This window comes from Chrysemys picta, chromosome 5 (assembly GCF_011386835.1).
Source record: "Chrysemys picta bellii isolate R12L10 chromosome 5, ASM1138683v2, whole genome shotgun sequence".
Classification (NCBI taxonomy): domain Eukaryota; kingdom Metazoa; phylum Chordata; order Testudines; family Emydidae; genus Chrysemys; species Chrysemys picta.
The window spans coordinates 144,297,294-144,315,614 of record NC_088795.1 but is presented as its reverse complement, the minus strand read 5'-3'; the positions used below and the strand labels follow the sequence as shown (position 1 = coordinate 144,315,614).

General features: G+C 54.3%; 1 protein-coding gene across 2 annotated transcripts; it reads right to left on the bottom strand.

Moving 5' to 3' along the window:
- Window positions 1–759: 759 nt before the first annotated feature.
- IDH3B (isocitrate dehydrogenase (NAD(+)) 3 non-catalytic subunit beta) lies at window positions 760–18,303 on the bottom strand. Of its 2 annotated transcripts, none has more exons than XM_065598478.1 (12): window positions 18,148–18,303; window positions 17,345–17,428; window positions 14,323–14,415; window positions 12,541–12,661; window positions 10,421–10,481; window positions 9,787–9,919; window positions 8,784–8,917; window positions 8,137–8,239; window positions 7,103–7,249; window positions 6,728–6,822; window positions 6,507–6,567; window positions 760–988 (listed from the first exon to the last, which is right to left on the bottom strand). In XM_065598478.1, exons 1-12 carry the CDS (start codon window positions 18,181–18,183, stop codon window positions 911–913), a joined length of 1,146 nt encoding a protein of 381 aa, XP_065454550.1. In that variant the 5' UTR covers window positions 18,184–18,303; the 3' UTR covers window positions 760–910. The 2 variants fall into 2 exon arrangements, with proteins under 2 accessions (XP_065454550.1, XP_065454549.1); XM_065598477.1 differs by lacking the exon at window positions 760–988 and adding an exon at window positions 3,820–5,757.
- Between the last annotated feature and the right edge of the window lie 18 nt (window positions 18,304–18,321).

Below are 18,321 nucleotides of genomic sequence, written 5' to 3'. Positions count from 1 at the left end.
GAGCTAACTGTAACTGTTGCTGCTCAGGTCACTGCTGCTCAAAGATGGCACAGCAACGAGCAGGGGGTGGGAGGTCAGACAGCAGTTGTGACTCAAGGCTCTGGGCCCACACACATCATGTTTGTTTCAATTCTTAGCATTGAGCCAGGCCTGGGGGGGCTTTGATAAAATGCAGAGCAGATGTTACAACCAGTGCTGCTGAGAGCCCCTGGCCAGTGGCCTGAGCTCTGCTCTCCCAGGGGGAAGGCAGCAACGTCTGCCCTGGGACAAGGGGATGGAAAGAGCCCTGGGTGGGGTGAGAGCAGGGAAGGGTCTGATTCTCCCTTGTGTTGTGAGGGGGGGTCCCTGCAGGGGCAGGTGGAGGCTGCTGAGTCCAGCAGCTCCCCCTCCCCCCCCAGCACTACTGGAGTGACCCTTTTACGAGTAGCAGCCTAGGGGGTGATGTCCATTCTATGCCCCCACCCAGCTGGGCCTCTGCTGAAGTGGGGGATGCACTCTCCCAAGGACTGGTTATAAGCCCCTCCTACATTCTTTCCCCACACCCTGGGGGCAGAGCGGGCTGAATGCCCAGTCCCTCTGTCTCCCCTAGTGTCGGCTCTGGGCTCCACCACAGGCTCAGGTGCAGGGGGGGCTGAGATCAAACAGCACCCCCTCCTGGCAGAAACCCCCAGCAAGAGATGTGGCCACCACAGGCTCAGGTGCAGGGGGGGCTGAGATCAAACAGCACCCCCTCCTGGCAGAAACCCCCAGCAAGAGATGTGGCCAGCAGACTGCTTTATTGTGCATGACACAGACAGGCCAGTGCACGGGGACGCTCCCCCTTGAAGGCAATAAATTACCAGGCAGCTGGATTCAAAGCCGGGAGGATTAGCAAGCAGGAGCACGGGAGGAACTGCAGCCTCTGCGGGGCCTAGTCAGCCAGGGCTCCAATCACAGCCTGGGTGAAGTCGAGGGACGTGGCGTATCCGCCCATGTCTGCCGTCCGCACCTGCAACGAGAGGGGTGGGGCCTGTTAGCACGGCCCAGACGGGTACGCTGCAGGGGCCCTCTGAGCGTTCCAGCCCGTGTGCTCTGCCAGCCGCCTTCGCCTCTGCGGTGAGCCCTGCCCTGGGGCCAGGCCTTTCGAAACTGGGCCTGCTGCGGGCCGGGCTTTCCCCCACGCTCGGGGCTGCTCCTCCATCCGTTTAGACATCGCCCCTTAGCCTGGCAGCGTTCTGCCCAGCTGCAGAACCACTCCCAGCAGCGTAGGGCTGGGCCCAGGCTCGCCACCAGGGACAAGCCACCACCGCCAAACAGCTTGGGGTGATGATAAAGAGCCCTATCGCGAAGGGCGGAGGGGAAAGGGCCACTGTCAGGGCCTGGCTCGCTACTGCTGCAGGACACTGCCTGCAGGGGAAGACCGCAGCCTGTTAATGACACTCTCAGAGGGGACTAAATGGGTAGGAGCCACAAACACCTGTGAGGACAGAGCCATGAGCCCATCAGCCCGAGCACGAATAGAAACATGGGCAGAGACACACGATTAAGCTGGGCACATGCAGGTAAACCCAGCGCCTGCCTCCCCCACACGCTATGGAAACCAGCATCCCCCCAGGCAAGCATTCACAAACGCCTGCTCTCAGGTTGCCATGCTAACCCCTGCCCCGTCTTCTGCCCACCTAGTGTTGCCTTCCTCTGTGCCCAGCAGCTCTCCTCCAGTCCCATCACACTCTAACCCTTGCCCACCCTGCCCTCAAGCATTTAAACCCCACCGAACTCTTGGGGAACAGAGGTGCTGGCGCTCTTGGTACAGGAGCAAAAAACTGTAACATACTTGTGAGCTGCATCTGCCAAGCGTCAGGGCAGAGCAAGGATATGGTCAGGCCTCGCTTGGGGGGGCAGGGAGCGACTGGGAGAATCGACTTAGCTAGAGCAATCCAAGATCTAGCTCCAGCTTTGCTGACCCCTTGTCTACACGTGTGCCACTACAGCACTTCACAGTAGCTACGACCTCTGCCCACAGGAGGGTTCTCCCGGCAGCCTGGGTCCGTCACCTCCCCGCGAGGTGGGAGCTAGGCCGACGGGCGAATTCTCCTGGCGAGCTAGCGTGGTCTACATGCTATTGGATGAAGGGGGCAGCTGAGGCCGAGCACTAGGAGTAGCTCTTCCTGCCCGTGGAAGTGAGAAGAGACACAAGCCTCATTGCTGGAGACTGGAAACCAGGCTGGCCAGAAACCCACTGGCCCTGGGAGGGAGGGCAGGCCTAGGGGTGTGTCAGTGTTGGCTCGCTCACTCTGATCCTACCTCACCCATCTCTGGGCACCACCTTCCTGAGGGGCTGGTACGAACCTTTTCAAACCGCAACAAGGCCAGTTACCATCCGTTTGAGCTACTCAGCAATTCCCCCCACCGCGTCCCGGGCTCCGACTGCGCTGCCCCAGGGCTGTAGTAGGGGAAACACAGGGGCTTTGCAGGCTGACATCTATCTTCATCAGGCTAAATAAAGTACCAGAGAGACGGGAGGGGAGCCCAGCAGGGAGTCGGAGGCAGGCAGCGGCGGGTGCAGCTGACGGCCCCCGCTTTGACTGGTCCCAGTGTCTGAACAGGCTCATCTTGCCCCCCCCCCCGGGCAAAGCTGCTGAGTGGGCAGCCGGCCTGGAGCACAGGACACCTGAGTCCCTCTGGCTGATGCAGCCTCTGCAGCGGGCTCCCTGCTCGCGCTCCCTGTGGTGGGGGTGTTGGACTTCTCTCCTGCTCCTGCCTCTTCTCTCCTCACTGCTGTTGCCATCTGCTGCCCACCCAACTCCGCCCTCTCAGCCTTCCTCTTCCATTCCCACCCCGGCTCTCTCCCCCCTGCCAGGCCCTTCTCTCCAGCCTCCACCCACACCCTCTTGCCCCCCTGACCCAGGCAGAGTGCAGCTGGGGCCCATTTTCCTCTCTTCCCAGCCCTCCTCTGGCACAGCAAGGCCCTTCTCAGCCTGTCCCCACCAACCGATCATCCCATTCGCTAGCGAGGGAGCAGCTCCTGCCGCCAATCAGCCCATGAGCTCAGCACCCAGCACTACATTTTCAAAGGCGCCCTGGCCTGCTCTGTCTTCTGCTGCCCTCACCCTTAAGAGGTCCCTGTGAAACAGCCACAAAACCAACCACCTCCTCCTCCACATCGCTCCTTCGATGGGACGCCAACAAAAGAAATCCCGCGACACTGGTTAGGAGGCTGGGGCACGGATACCACTGCCTATCAATACTCTCTCATTGGTTCCTTGTATTCCCCACCTGCCTGGTTGTAGATGGGCAGGAACCATCTCTTTGTTCTGTGTACAGCACCAGGCACCCTGGGGTTCTGATCTGTGACCAGGGTCCTAGGTGCATGTTCGACACCTGCACACACAGTGCACACTTGCTAAACGGCAGGCACAGAACTCCAGGGACGGAGCGTACCAGGCTCTCCTACTCCTGGGCCACCCCCCCCCCCCCCCCTTGGAAGGAATCGCTACATAGCAGAGGTATTAGGCCAATCCTTATGACCTGCGCAGAGGCCCAGACGTGCTCCACCCTCAGCTGGCTCCCTGAGGCAATGCTTTCGCCTCCAGCCACCAGGAAAAAAGCCCGCTTCTGGAGCTCCCCTCCTGCTGGGGCCAAGTCCCTCCCTCCCCCCGCTCAGGGCTCAGCATGGCCGGGTTCTCTCTCTGGAGCGATGTGGCTCCTGCAATGGCCTACCAGGGCAGGGCCGCGGGTGCCTCGTGCCGTGCCCAGTAACGTGTGCTGGGGAAAGCCCCGCATGCAGGGCTGAAACTAGGACTCACGGAGACACGCAGCACCTGCGAGGAGGCAGGGAGGGAGGGGAGAGTGTGATAATTTATTCATGAGTATTAGTACAAAGCCCAATAAATACATTTTCCATTTCCTGAAGTGTGCTCCCAGCCCGCACGGCAGCGGCCCAGCACCGCGATAGGGGCCGGAGAGCCCGGAGGTGCATGCCTGGCCCAGCTCTGCCTGCCTAATCCATCACCTACAAGCTACCTGCAGCCTTGCTGTTCGGGTCCTTCCGGTCTCCCCCACAGCCAGACCCCACCCCGGCCCAGCTGGAATTCTACCCAGGGAAGAGGTCATGGTCTCCTTAACCCTGCAGGACTTCACTGTTAGGCCCAGTGTTTCAGAAGCTCCCACTAGTGTACAAGCACGTGTGGGTGTAAGTGTTTGAGCAGGACTGCCTGCGCAGGGAGGTGCTGGCATCCGGCGTGTCAATGACACCAGTGCACACCATGCATGCAAAGCAGCAAGCGCGTCATTCACGCCACATTTTAAACATGCTGCCCATGCACAGCACGCAGGGCCTGGGCCTCTTCTTCCTTAGACAGGCCTGGCTAGGGAAGCTGCTCTGCTCTCGGGGAATGTGACAAGTCACTGCAGAGCCCCGCGCTCTTCATAACCCCCCTGCCTCTCCCAGGTGCAACCCACGGCTTAGCCCCATATGAATGCAAGGGGAAGGCTGCCCAGCACACGCTGAGTTGCAGGGAACGACGATGGGCGGCAGGGTGCACGACAGGCAGGACGATGCTGCAGTAATGGGGACTGCACTCTGCTCTGAAGTGCACCCCATGGGGCAGGCGAACCGGCCTAGAGCACTGCCCAGCAGCCAGCCTGAGGGAAGGGCTGGAGTTTCGGCAGGGAGGCTGGTTGGCAGGACGTAAGGAGAAGCAGCCTGGAGGTACAGGCCCCAAGGATGGTTGCGTCAGCTGGAAACATCAACGTGTCCTGGAGTGTCAGCCTACCTGTGTGGGGCCATTCTGATCTGGGAGGAGCGGGCTAGGCCTGCTGCCCTCGAGCTCTGGTCAGTGCCTAAGACTTCTTTCCAAGGTCAGTGCTGAATTTTATTGCTAACAGAGTGGGGAAAGCATCGTCCCTTGGGAGGGGGATGAAGTTAGGAGAACACAGAGTTAAAAACTTCCACCCCCCCCCCACACACACACACCAGGAGAGACTGAAATTTCCTACTTTCCATCTGTTCAGATTAACAGGGATGAAATTCTACTTCACTCCAAGCCAATACTAGACGTCATTTGTCACTCTGTGGACAGGGGTCTCCACCCCAGATGGTCCCAAGCTACGGCAAAGCCCCTCTGGAGTAGGCAGATGCTCCTGCAGCAGCAATGAGGGACGAGACGAGAGCACGTGGACGTGACAGCCCCGGTCAGCCACACTGCAGGGGGGCCTTAGCTGGAGCAGCAGTGGAATATTTAGGCTGTCCCCTCCCAGCTTCAAAGCACTGTACAAAGGTGACCTAGCTGACCCTGAACTCCTCTGCAGTGTAGGGTGGCGAGCGCTATCCCTACTGCACAGAGAGGTGAACTGGCTCGCCCCAGGCTGCACAATGAACCCGTGGGAGAGCCAGGATCAGACCCCAGGCTCCCAATCCTGCACTCAGACCACATCTCTTTGTGGTGACCCATCTGACCATGACTGAGGTTGGTAACTGACAACTGGGCTGGGGGAGAGGCGAGTCCCTTCCCCCTTCGGGTTGCGGTTTCAGGCGGGCTGGCTCCAGCAGCCCAAGAGTGGGGGACATGATACAGGTTTGCCCCTAGGGGTGGGAGCAGGGCGAGAAAGGTCCATTCTGTTTGTACACTAGAAATGGTGCCGGAGATCAGAGTGAAGTCCAAGGAACTCCCACACTCAGGTGGGGACCTAGACACCATAGTGTGGGTGCAGGTTGTCAATCACAGACTTGATGAAGTCCGAGGTGGTGGAGTAACCGCCCATGTCCCGCGTCCGAACCTAAAAATCCAACACAGGGAGGGGGAGAAACAAAAAGGGAGAAACGTGGATGTGAACCCAGGGAAACGAACACAAGATGGGAAAGGAAACATGGTGACAGCAAAGCAGCTTCCCCCAGCTCCCGATCCCCCTTCTGAAAACCTCCTGCGCTCCCCCCACAGCCCTGCTGCAAACTGGAATAGACACTAACGAGCGCCAAGCCCCCACAGCCAGCAGGGACTAGCAGCATCAGGCGTGAAGACGAGCAGGGAGCGAGACACTAACACAGCAACCTCTACAAACTGCGTCCCGTTCTACAAACGCAGACAGCCCAAACGAGTTGGCCGGCCTGGCTCAGTGGAAGCTTTGATAACCTGGCCATGGAGATGACCTCTGCCTGGGGATCTGATTTCTCCTGAGAAGAGTGAACTCTACCCAAGAACTCCCCTGGGGTGGGGCCCAAACATCTCCACCGCCGTCACAACAGGAAATCGGTCTGGGGCAGGTAAGAACGACACAGAAGAGTGGAACAGGGCCTGAGAATCAGTCTGTTCTGGTGCAGTGAGTCCCCACGCTACGCAAGGCCAGTCCCGGGCTAAGGAATTCCCCTACAGTCTCAACCCAGTGGCAAACACTGCGCTGCTTCCCCCTCACGGGGACAGGAGCAGAGAGAAGTCCCAGCCAGCAGGCTCCAGAAAGGAAGCAGATACGCCGGGAGCTCTGGACCAGGACAGGCAAGAGGTAAGGGCTCAGGGCTGCCTGGTACTCACTTTACCGACTTTAATCACCCTCTTCACCGCATCGGAGATCACATTGGAGTGATATTCCAAGCTAGCAAAAAGAACAAACGTTTTAGTTCCAGCCCCGTGTATGCCAGTGGAATTCACACCCGCCCCCCTGGCTTGCCCCCCCAGAGACCGGCATGCCCTGCCCCCCTCTCCCTCCCTCCACACGTAATGCAGCATGCGCACATCTGAGAACAAGCACCTACTTGAGATGCCGCAGCATGTTGGCGGCGGAGAGCAGCATGGCAGTGGGATTGGCAATGTTCCTGCCCACGGCCTGAGCAAAGGGATGGCGAGCACCCTGTGTGAAGAGAACCACAATCAGACCATGTTCTACACTGCTGCCGTGGTGTGTGTGTGGGGGAAGGGGTGGGGGGAGTGTGTGGGGGAAGGGGTGGGGGGAGTGTGTGGGGGGGTGCCGTCCAGCCCCATCCTGGGAGGGGCTCTCTGGATCTCCTGGCCCAGTGGTAGGAGACAGGGAAGACGACAGAAGCCAGGGAACAAAGCAACTGGGAGAGGGGATGAGCAAGGGAAGTCACCCGAGTGGGACACAGAAGCTGTGGCAGAGCTAGGTCCCTTACCATCTCAAACACGGCGTACTCGGCACTGTAACTCTCCCCGGGAACCATGCCGGCGCCTCCCACCAAGCCAGCAGCCAGGTTATCAATGATGTTTCCATACAGGTTTGGCATGACCAGGACATCGAACTGGTGGGGGTTCTGCACCAGCTACGCCGAGGGGAACAGAAGTAGACGTGCATGAGACCATTCCCTCCCCTGCTACAGATCAGCGTGGGCTAGCTTACTCTGCAGCACTTCGGGGCACACCAGTGCTGATGGGGTCACCCAAAGGGGCAGATCTCCCCATGCCCCAGGCTGGCCAACAAGGGGCCTAAGCAATGACCTTCACAGATTAGTGCCTGGGCATTAATAGGCAAACAATCTTCTTGGGACGCACCCAGGTTCGGCAGCCGCACGGGGCTGAGAGGAGAACTGAGATGACAGTGTATTTGCCTCAAGAGTCCCCAGGGTACAGAAGCAAGATGAGTGGCTGCTCCCAGAGCCCGAGCAGCCGAGGACCAACAGGCACTGGGAATATTACTGAAATAAAGCCACCCACCCACACATCCCACCGCCAGGGCTGAGATCCTACGCGCTCTCAGAAAGAAAATCAGAGAAACCTGGCAAAACTGTCATTGAGAAGGACCAGCCTGCAAACCCTGGGTACCTCCAAGCTTTCCTGGGGGGACCGATGGTGAAACAGAGAATTTACTCATCTGTCAGAATCACTCCTGCAGGCAAGCAGAATTCTGCAAGATGGGATTATCTGGAATTATTCCCGAGGGGCTGATCACCAGAGGTGCTGGGCACCTACAGCTCCTGGCACAGCCCCGAAAGGAAGGCGCTACGAGTCCATGTGCACGACACAGAACATGATACAAGGTGATCTGACAGCCCAGTGAACACTGCGCCCCTCACAAGGCAGGTCACAGACAGCATTCCAAGTGGCACCTGAGCTTGCTGGCTACCAAGCTAGGTTCTTTACCTGCTTTGCTCAAGCAGAAGATCAGCACCAGAGGGGTGCCCCAGGGGATGGGACCGCCAGCCATTCTTACCTGCATACAGCAATTGTCAATGATCATGGTGTCGAATTTGATCTTGGGATACAATTCTGCCACCTCTTCACAGCACCGGAGGAAGAGCCCATCTCCCAGCTTCCTGAGAAAAGAGAGCAACAGACATTCACTGTGACAGACTCCAGGCTGCCCTGGCTTCCCGACGGACTCAGCCACCCAACACGCTTTCTGACCGTTCCTCTCAAAACGCTCACTGTCTGAACTGAACCCAGAGCGGCTCAGAGACGGGCAGGTCGCGCTGCACCCACCGATGTAGGTGTATGGATGATAGACAGAGGTGAAGTCAGTGGGAGTTCTGCCAATGAATTCCATGAGGCCAGGATTTCACCCAGAGAGTGAACAAGCATCTCACCCTCCCAGTCAACACCCTGCAGCCACACGGCCAGGCCCGACTGTCTCACTGCTGGGCTCTCAGTTACACCCATGCTGGTGTTTTAAGCACGTGCAAAGAGCACTAATGCCAAGGAAGCGTCAACATCACTCAACTCCGAGTTGCACGGAAAGGCTCTTCCAGGAGACAGAGAGGGGACTTCAAAGAGCTCCTGGGTGGCAGCTGCTGCGTATCCCATAACTGCTAGACACCCACTTTGGTCCCTGTGCTATCGGACCCGTCTCATCGCACTCACATGATGTTGGCTTTGTGCACTGCTGTGACCTTTGAACGCCCTTTCTTGGTGGCGTAGTCAAAGGCGAATTTGGCGATGCGCTGCGACTTGTCCCGGGTGATGATCTTCAGGCACTCAATGACTCCCTTCACGCTCTGAACATTGACGGAAACCCATTAGCGGCTCTGGTTGTGCTGGACCAGGTGCCACACAACCCTGTGCTCTGCCACAGCTGGATGCTGAGTGGGATCTCCAACGAGGAGATCCCACTCAGCCCCGCCAGCCTGCATGGCACTGCCTGCAGCTATCGCCCCTGGACTGACCCCAGGCTCAGGCTCCAAGGGAAGTGGAGTTTAACTCCCCGTCTGATGCCTTTGGGGAAAGTAGAGGAAGAGATGTAGTGCATCCCCTCGAGCAAACACGTGACCCCATAGGGAGAGGCCCCTGAGGAACTCAAGGCCGCCTAGCTCCTCAGGCATCACTGTGGAATCGGCCCTGAGAGTCTTTTCTCCAGGGCTCTGACCAGACTAGTATGTCCCCCAAAGCACCACTTCTCCTTGGCAGACCATTCTCCAGCCAAACGCTGGCAGGAAGCTTCTCCCAGTCCCTGGCCTTTTTCCTTTCCCTGGAGTCACGCCACCACTCCTGGTTACAGCTCCTGACTCCACACTGATCCTGCTTCCTACTTGGGCTTTACACACTTCCAGTCCTTGTAGATAGTTCTAGCCCCTCTTCACCCCCTTGGCTGTCACACAGTCTAGTTACAAGCATCTTCTCCTTTTCAGCCTGTCCCTCCAAACACCCACATCACACAGGATGGCTCTTCCCCATATCCCCACGCTCCTCCTAACACCACCACTCAAGCAGGGTGTGAGCCAAACTCTGCGAGGACGAGGCCACAAGGACAGGGAAACTCACCAAGGCCTAATGCTGTGCCATCAGGGAAGTACCAGATACAAGGCCCGGAACTGGCCTGCCCGTATGGCACAGAAAGGGATGGGGTGCAGGACAGAGGCTCCCCTACCTCATGTTCCAGAGAGCTGTACTCCCCCTCCGTCTGCTCCCGGATGATCACAAGATCCAAGTTGTTGTGCCGTGTTTTAAAACCAGGTAAACTGTTCACGTGGACAACGTTGGCGAACAGGTCTAACTTGCGCCTGTGAGAGGAACAGCAGGATCAGGAGATTTCTTCCCACCTCCAGGCCAGTAATAAATCCCGTGCGATGGTACAGACCCGTCTTGATCAGAATTTTAAAGAGAGACTCTTCCATACAAGCCTAGCCCCTGTTGCTGGTCACTTGCTAATCCCATTTCCCTTCTCCAGTGACGCCTCTTGGGCCCTCTGTGAGACGTGTCCATAAACCGTCATCCCGAACCCCACCTACCGACTTTTCCTGGAGGATCTCCAAGACACGGCAAGAAGCACAGTCAATGGATCATGAGTAAGAAAAACAAAGTGTCTGGCCAGTGAAGATTTTGCAGATGCCTTTTTGTGCTCTGATAACCCATGAACTTCACCCCTGCCCTGCACTTAGTGCCTGAATGTCATTCATAAATGAGGTGTCCAGAACACCCTGAATAGCTCGTTTGCAGTAGGAGATTTCTTACTGACTTCTGTTGACGTGCAGGGGCTTTGAACATGCAAGACAGAAACACACCTGAGCCTCATGTCATAGGAAGCCAGTTCTCCTTTGTACTCCATGGGAGTGTGGATCTTTCCTGTAATGACAGAACTGTCAGCATAAGTGGTAAGAAAGCACATGTACAAAATCAACTACCAGCTACTATAAACCCTCGGACCCCACAGCATGGCACATGGGGGATGAAAGGGGATTTGGTTTCTACCCTTGCGGAAGGAGCTTACTGTGCTGCACAACATGCGCAGAGTTCACTGGGGTCCGGCCCCTTGGTACCTCTGGGCCACATATTATGTGATCCAGTCTCACAGCAGAATCTGAACTTATGCCTGGTCAGGATAACACAAGAACAGCCAGACTGGGTGAGACCAAAGGTCCATGTAGCTCAGGATCCCGTCTCCTGTCAACACTGGTTCTCCACTTGCGAAGCAACTCCCTGCTCTCCATGGGTCAGTATCTAATGCCTGCATCTGGAACTTTCACTCTATGCATCCAAAGAAGTGGGTTTTTTACCCACAAAAGCTTATGCCCAAATAAATCTGTTAGTCTTTAAGGTGCCACCAGACTCCTTGTTGTTTTTGTAGATACAGACTAACACGGCTACCCCCGATACTTGTCTTCTGACAGTGGCCAATGCCAGGTGCCCCAGAGGGAATGAACAGAACAGGTTATCATCAAGTGATCCATCCCCTGTCACCCATTCCCAGCTTCTGGCAAACAGAGGCTAGTGGTACCATCCCTGCCCAGCCTGGCTAATAGCCATTGATGGACCCGTCCTCCATGAATTTATCTAGGTTTTTTTTAACCCTGTTATAGTCTTGGCCTTCACAACATCCTCTGGCAAAGAGTTCCACGGGATATTTAGAAGCTGAATCTATTTAATTTACTGAAGACAAGATTAAGAGGCAAATTGATCTCCATCTATAAGTTCTTATACATAGAGAAGACATCAGATACTAGCGGGCTCTTTATCTAGCAAACAAAGGTAGAACAAGATCTAACGCCTGGAAGTTGGAACTAAACAAATTCAAGCTGGAAATAAGATGCAATTTTTTAGCAGTCAGAGTAATTCCCCGTTGGAACAGCTCACCAACGGATGTGGGAAATCCTCCATCACTTGAAGTCTTTACATAGAGACTGGCTCTCATTCTAAAAGATTTGTGTTTAAATCTGAGCCCTAAGGTGCTCTATGTAAGAATCACTGGGTGAAGGTTTCTGCCCTGCATCATGAATGAGTCAACCTAAATCATCATAGTGGTCCTGTCGGGCCTTAAAATCTAGGACTCTAGGATGATACTAGGAGTGCTGGCTGGAGGAGACAAGACCACCCAGACTACTACAACTACCCTTGGCAACTTCTGGGAAGAAGACTGAAATCCCCAGGCACTGTTTAAAGAATCTGGCACAATTCCGGTGTCCTGCCCGATACTCCCTCAGCCATCAGCAGGGTCTAACATTCCAAGCTGCAGTGCCCTCGTATCAGATCTAGAAGCCAACATAGGCTAGTTTGTACAGAAGATACTACGTAAGATAAAGTGGTCCTGCACTGTATGAGCCACTGCTAAGTGCATTACGGCTGCTGAGTCTGCTTTACACAGATCTTGCACTACCACAGTGGATCTGGCATTGGGCAAAGTGCTCTGGGATCCCGGGTGTATGAAACACATCAGAGCAGAGAAAGCTAAAAGCTGTTCTGCTCCTTCCCATCTTGACACGCGACAGCAGCATGACCCCCCTTGTGTGGGGAGGCAGTAAGATTACCCTAGAAGCACCTCATCTACCTGCACCAAAGTGTCACAAACCCTCAGTGTCCCCTTTTTATTACTAAACATGCCAAACACTTTCCATCCAAGGGTCAGAATGGTCCTGAGACTCCCCAGCTGGTCAGATGATAAGTACCAGTCTCATTTTACAGATGAGAAACTGAGGCACGGAAGTTACGTGAGCCTCTCCAGGTCACAGAGCTGGAGATAGAAATCAGGAAAACTGGCACCAGATTTCCTTCTCCAATCATCAGCCCACAAAAAGCCCCGCAGTCTGAAAGCGCGGTTTGGAGGCTGGGGGAGATTCTATAGCATGGAGTGGGCAAAGATCCGTGTACACCTGACAGATGCAGTCAGTGAGCTGCCACCATCCCATACCTATAATGGCCACTTTACTCTGCTTCATAGAGTCGACAACCTCATCCAGTTTTTCCTCTGACGCCATGTTCTGCACTTCGCTCAGGTGGTGCTCGTCAAACTCCACAGGGACGCCAGCAGCCTGCCCAATACAGACACAGATGTCAAGAGTTCAGAGGCTGTTCATTAAATCTCTTTATATGTATTAGCCAAAATGAGCTTGGTGACTGGGTGGATGAGGAGATTGGGACACGGAGCCTTTCACCTTCAAGTGTCTGGTTCCTCTCTGAGCATAGGCTGAGGATGGTGTGTATTGGGAGGAGGAGGAGGGGACTGGATGGTTTTAGGGATCAGAACCTCTGATCTCTAGGTCACTTATTCAATCCAGCTCCAGATTCATAGTGAAATGCTGTTGTTTTTGAAACTATGTCTTTGTTTAGGAAGTTATAACAGGTTTACAAATCCTAGGCATGTAACTATCAGACACAGACAATAATCATCACAACACTGAACTTTGGTTTAGATAAACATTATACTGAAATATAAACAATGGGTCTCTCTAACAGGGTGTTACATTGTTAGAGAGAGCATCTTGACACTACTCAGGACTTGTCATTTTCAGTGATTTTATTAAGTTGAGTGAATTCTCTGCTTACGCATATTTAACAAACCAGGCATGTCTATCAAATATTAACATTCAAAAAAATTGGAGAGGTGTGCTGGTTTTTTAGAAAGCGAATGTATTTTGAGTATTTAATAAACGATAACCAAATACCAAAGTATCTATTTGCCCTCTGGCTAGTTTTCTGGGTACGTAACTGGTGTACTCATTTTTCCATAACAACCACCTCCTATATTTTTTGAGCCATTCCTCTGGAGTTGGATTCTTTTTCCAAAGGGAGGTGACCAGTAACCTAACAGCTACTACGAGAGATTCAGTCATTTCCTTGTGTGTGTCCAATCATGAAATATTTTAAATTATTTTTCCGAATGAAAGTTTCTGCCATCTGATGACTACTTAGATCCCAGATCTCAGTCCAGTCTCTTAGTATAGTGCAGATGAGACTTTATACAACTGCCTCCATGTCAGGAGATTCATTTATGACAGTTGCTCCTGCCATGGTTTAAAGCAGGTTTGTCTTGTAACAAAGCCAGTGTCTATCTGTGTTTTAAATTTGTCCCCAATCTGTGCTACTCCCTTGGTCAGGGCAGGACTGTAGGATGGATTGGGAGTATGGTTAAAACACAGTTAAGAGGGTTCCAAACATTTGAGCAACAACAGCATTGTAACCCCTAACACAACTGGTGTAGATGACTCAAGCATCCACATCAGACCCACCGCCACAACAGGTACGAGATTTTTTCGGCAGTCACATCAGAGACACAAGGATTGACTGGGATAGAGAAACTGAACTCATCTTCTCACTCTTCAAAATGGACCCTTGCAGGTTAGGGTCAGTGCACACTGGGGTATATGTGGGAAGCTTGGCATGGTTGCTACCCATGTTGAACCTGTTCTGGGGAGAACAGGGGACATCATCCTCCAGGATTCTCAGTCTAGAACCCTACCTCAGCACTAAAGAGAAGAAGTGAATTGAGCTTCAATTAACTTACAGAAAAGGGTTTAAGAACTAAAATGGCTTTATCCATCCACAACCGTCTGGGAGCAAGGGGAAGAGAACAGTCCCGCCTGGATATGGCGGGAGCCACATACACAATCCAGCTGCCTTGCAAGACAACTCCTGCCATTACGTCATTTCTCCATCTCCCCCTCAGTCTCAATGAGGAGTAAGTGGCTATTACCTTGAACACCTCTTTGACAGAATGCATGAGCTCTGGGCCAACCCCATCTCCAGGCAGCATGGTGACCTTGAACATCCCTTCATGTTTCTCTGTCTGGAACAGGAAATAGAGAGGCGTTAATTCTCCTGCCACCATCCTACACAATATCACTCAACAAGAGTGGGACAGTGCATTCCCTATCTGCAATACTGCACCCACCTCTTCTGAGAGAGCAAGCCCAGTCAGAGGTGGCTCTCACGCTACTGCCAGAAACAGCAAGATGAGAATTGCCATTCTCAAAATATTGGGGGTCATCAATGCCGTTAGATCTCACAGGTATGCTCAGGGACAATCCCCTTGGTGGAGCTGGTACCAGGATTTGAGTCCTTATAATGGTCAAAGGGTGAATGGGAGCTGCTAAGACCCTCTCTGTTGGTCAATGTCTCTGGGAAACACCTGGCCTCTGATGAAGGAGAATACAGGAATCTTCCAGAAGAAACTGACTTAAGACTCTCTGTAGCAACATTCAGTTCCCCCATGAAACTCTCTCTGATGGATTAAATCAGATAAGACCCAATGCGCAGGCCAAAGCTTGCTACTTGAAAGTAGCACAGAGGGTCAGAGGTTGCATGGTATTTGTTCCCTGTACCCAGGAGACAGCTTTACCTTTAATTTAAACCACCTGACATTCACCCATATACAAAATTAACGGGTGTCTTTATATATAAGAGTTACAGTTAATGTCAGTCAACAGGCATCACAAGCTAAAGAGTCAGAGAACAAGCACTTGAGATGGAGATTTTGTATAAACTTTTCCTCATCCCACGATGGAGAAAGAGACAAAGACTACCGGGGCACCCATATTTAACACAGGAGACCATTACTCCATCCACTCCTACATCAGCCAACACCTGATGCTTTAAAGGAAGATGAAAAATCTTAGTGTTGTGAGAGGCTACCGGTGTGGTGCTTCTGCTTTCTCCTGTTGATATCACTCGGCTGCGTGCGTGTGTTCCCTCTGTGTGCTACCCCAGCTCTGCGCAGATAGCTGACCCAGCAAACCCGACGAGAACCCCCAATAACCACAGAGTCTACTAAGATACAAAGGCCCCTCGGCCAGGTTTATTGCGACCCTGACACAATTTCAGTTCCCCGTAGATTACTTAGTCTACCGGGCATACTGCTAGAAAGTGCCGCTCGGCAATGGACTCAGCTCAGTGGCGGGACTTTCCACTGCCCCCTCAGCCGGACAAAGACACCACCCCAGGGACACATTCTTATACACAGGTACAAACAAGTTACACATCACTCTTGACGTATTGAGGTGCAACCCCTCTACGTAGCAAGGTACAACCCCTCTACGTAATAAGGTGCCGCCTCTCACCTTGTACCTGTTGGTTCAATTAAAACAACTCTATCCATCATTTTACCCTTTTGCCCCTGTCATTGGGATGGGTCGGCCTGTTCCATGTTATCTGTGGAATGTTCCGGTATAGTGTGTCTTGGTACCATGTTTATGCTGTAACTATGCAACATCAGCCCTTTCCTTGCCAACTTCTGTGAGCAGGGCCTGCCTCTTGCTCACAGCTTAACTTTGCTTCATATTAGCAAAGTCTTGACCATTACTTTAGTTTGGTTCAGGCCTCATACTGGGCCTTCATTAGGCCTTTACTTACTACATTGCCTTCACTTACTACACTTAGTACACCTGGCCACTGTTGTATATAGGGCAAAATATCCCGTCCTAATAACTGTAGTGATCAGTTAATGTCCTGAAGCATGGGATTTTATTACTCCATTTCAGCACAAACTTCTACAGAATGGTCTTAGTTACAAGCTTAGCCAGCCCTTTTAAAAATCTGACCTTGACCCTATGTGTCTATAAATTATTTAGCTACGTTCTGTATAAAAAATTTCTTTTTATTTGTTCTAAATTTACCTGTCATTAATATTCAGTGACCCATGAGACGAAGTTTAAAAAAAAGGCACTAACCAACTTCCACAAGAAGTCATAAATCCCATCAGTCAAGTCCCTATAGGTCTTCTTCTTCCTAGACTAAACAGACCGAGCTTTTGCAATCTCTCCCCATATGTAAACTCCACGTCAGGACTTGTAATTATCCTCTCTGGACTTCTGTACTGCCAGCCCCAAGCATTCAAAAACCCAGGGCAAAGCTCCAAAAAGTCATGGGTTAAAAAACAATAGGTCTTAACATTTAAATAATAATGTGGGGTTCTTTCTTTGCCTTCTGGATTTTGAGCATTTGGGGTTCACAATTTTAAGTTCTTCTCTGCACAATGAGAGCTGCTAACATTTGACATCAGGTGCTGGGCTTTAAGAAAAACACCAGGTACTATCAGAATCACAATACAATCATGAGTTGGCAACACTAGGGCCTTTACAATCACAGCTCTATCCTCAAGATACAGTCACCAATGGCTACCCTTTCATTGCACAGAGCAGCCACTAAATGGTTCTCGCAGCCCCTGCCTCATCGTTCTCCAGATGAGTCCATGTTATCCCACATAGTGTTTTCCGTGTTATTTCCTGTGGCTTTTTAATGCATCCTCTGCACTTCATTTCTTCTGCTGTGGTCACTGCATCTTTGCTCCTTGAATAGAGAGAAATATCCATCTACCCGCTACCCTCCCCATCTGACTCTGTGCTGGAGAAAGACTCAGGCCCCTGAAAACCAAATCCACGGAAGAGCCCCCGCGTTAGCAGCTGGGAGATCAAACACCACATATGGGATATGTGAGCACATTGCTCAGTGAGTGACTGAGAGGCACTTAGCTACTAGGGTGATGAGCACGGAACAGGGGCCTAAATAGGTTAAGAACAGAATAGCCAGGAACCAGACTTGGCAGCAGAGCTGCAGTGAACCTGATAAACTCTCCCAAGCAGCGCCTGGCCCCCCTGAAATAAGGACCATGTCTCCCCCGGCGCCTGCTCCCACAGCGTTCCCCAGGGGAGCGGGGGAGGATGGGAGGCGCCATCTCCCCACTCCGGGTTGGGGCACGTGGGTCCAAGGGGGCCTCTCACCTGGCTTCGCAGTGTCTGCTGGGGGGCGGCGGAGGCGGCGCTGAGGGTCCTCCAGGCCCCGCGGCCCTGGGTGCGCAGAAGAGCCTGCAGGGGAAAGAGGCAGAGAATAAGAAACCCACAGCCCCGGCCTCCCTCCCTTCAGCCCGTCACCCAGCCTCACTCCCCTGCCCGCCCCCCTTCAGCTCACCCCCAGTCCCCTGATCCCGCCCTTCCCTCCGCCTGCCACCCAGCCTCCCTCCCCTGCCCGCCCCCTGATCCCGCCCCCAGCCTCCCTCCCCTGCCCGCCCCGCCTCAGCCCAATCCCAGCCCCCTGACCCCGCCCCCAGCCTCCCTCCCCTGCCCACCCGCAGCCCAATCCCAGCCCCCAGCCTCCCTCCCCTGCCCGCCCCGCCTCAGCCCAATCCCAGCCCCCTGATCCCGCCCCCAGCCTCAGCCTCCGTCCCCTGCCCGCCCCCAGCCTCCCTCCCATCCCATCCGCCCCCCAGCCTCCATCGCCTGCCCCCCTCGGCCCGACCCCAGCCTCCTTCCCCTACCCGCCCCGCCTCAGCCCAATCCCAGCCCCCTGACCCTGACCCCACCCTCAGCCTCCCTCCCCTGCCCACCCCCCACCGTCCCCTGATCCCGCCCTCCCCTCCGCCCTCCGCCCGCCCGCCTCCCTCCCGTCCCATCCGCCCGCCAGCCTCCACCGCCTGCCCCCCTCGGCCCGACCCCGGCCTCACTCCCCGCCCCCAGTCCCGGTTGACGCGCCCCCCCGCCTCGGGAGGAGCCCAGGCCCGTCCCGCCCACCCCCGCGCGCCTCTCACCCCGGCAACTGCCCGGACGCCGCTGATCGTCGCCATTTTGCAATCCCACAAGCCCAAGCAGTCGCGGAAGTGACGACACCACGGCCCGGGCGCAATGACGTCACTTCCGCTCGGCGCCTCCTCGGGGGCAGTAGCGCGGAGGGGGCGGGGCTCCCAGGCCGGGTCGCTGGCCAC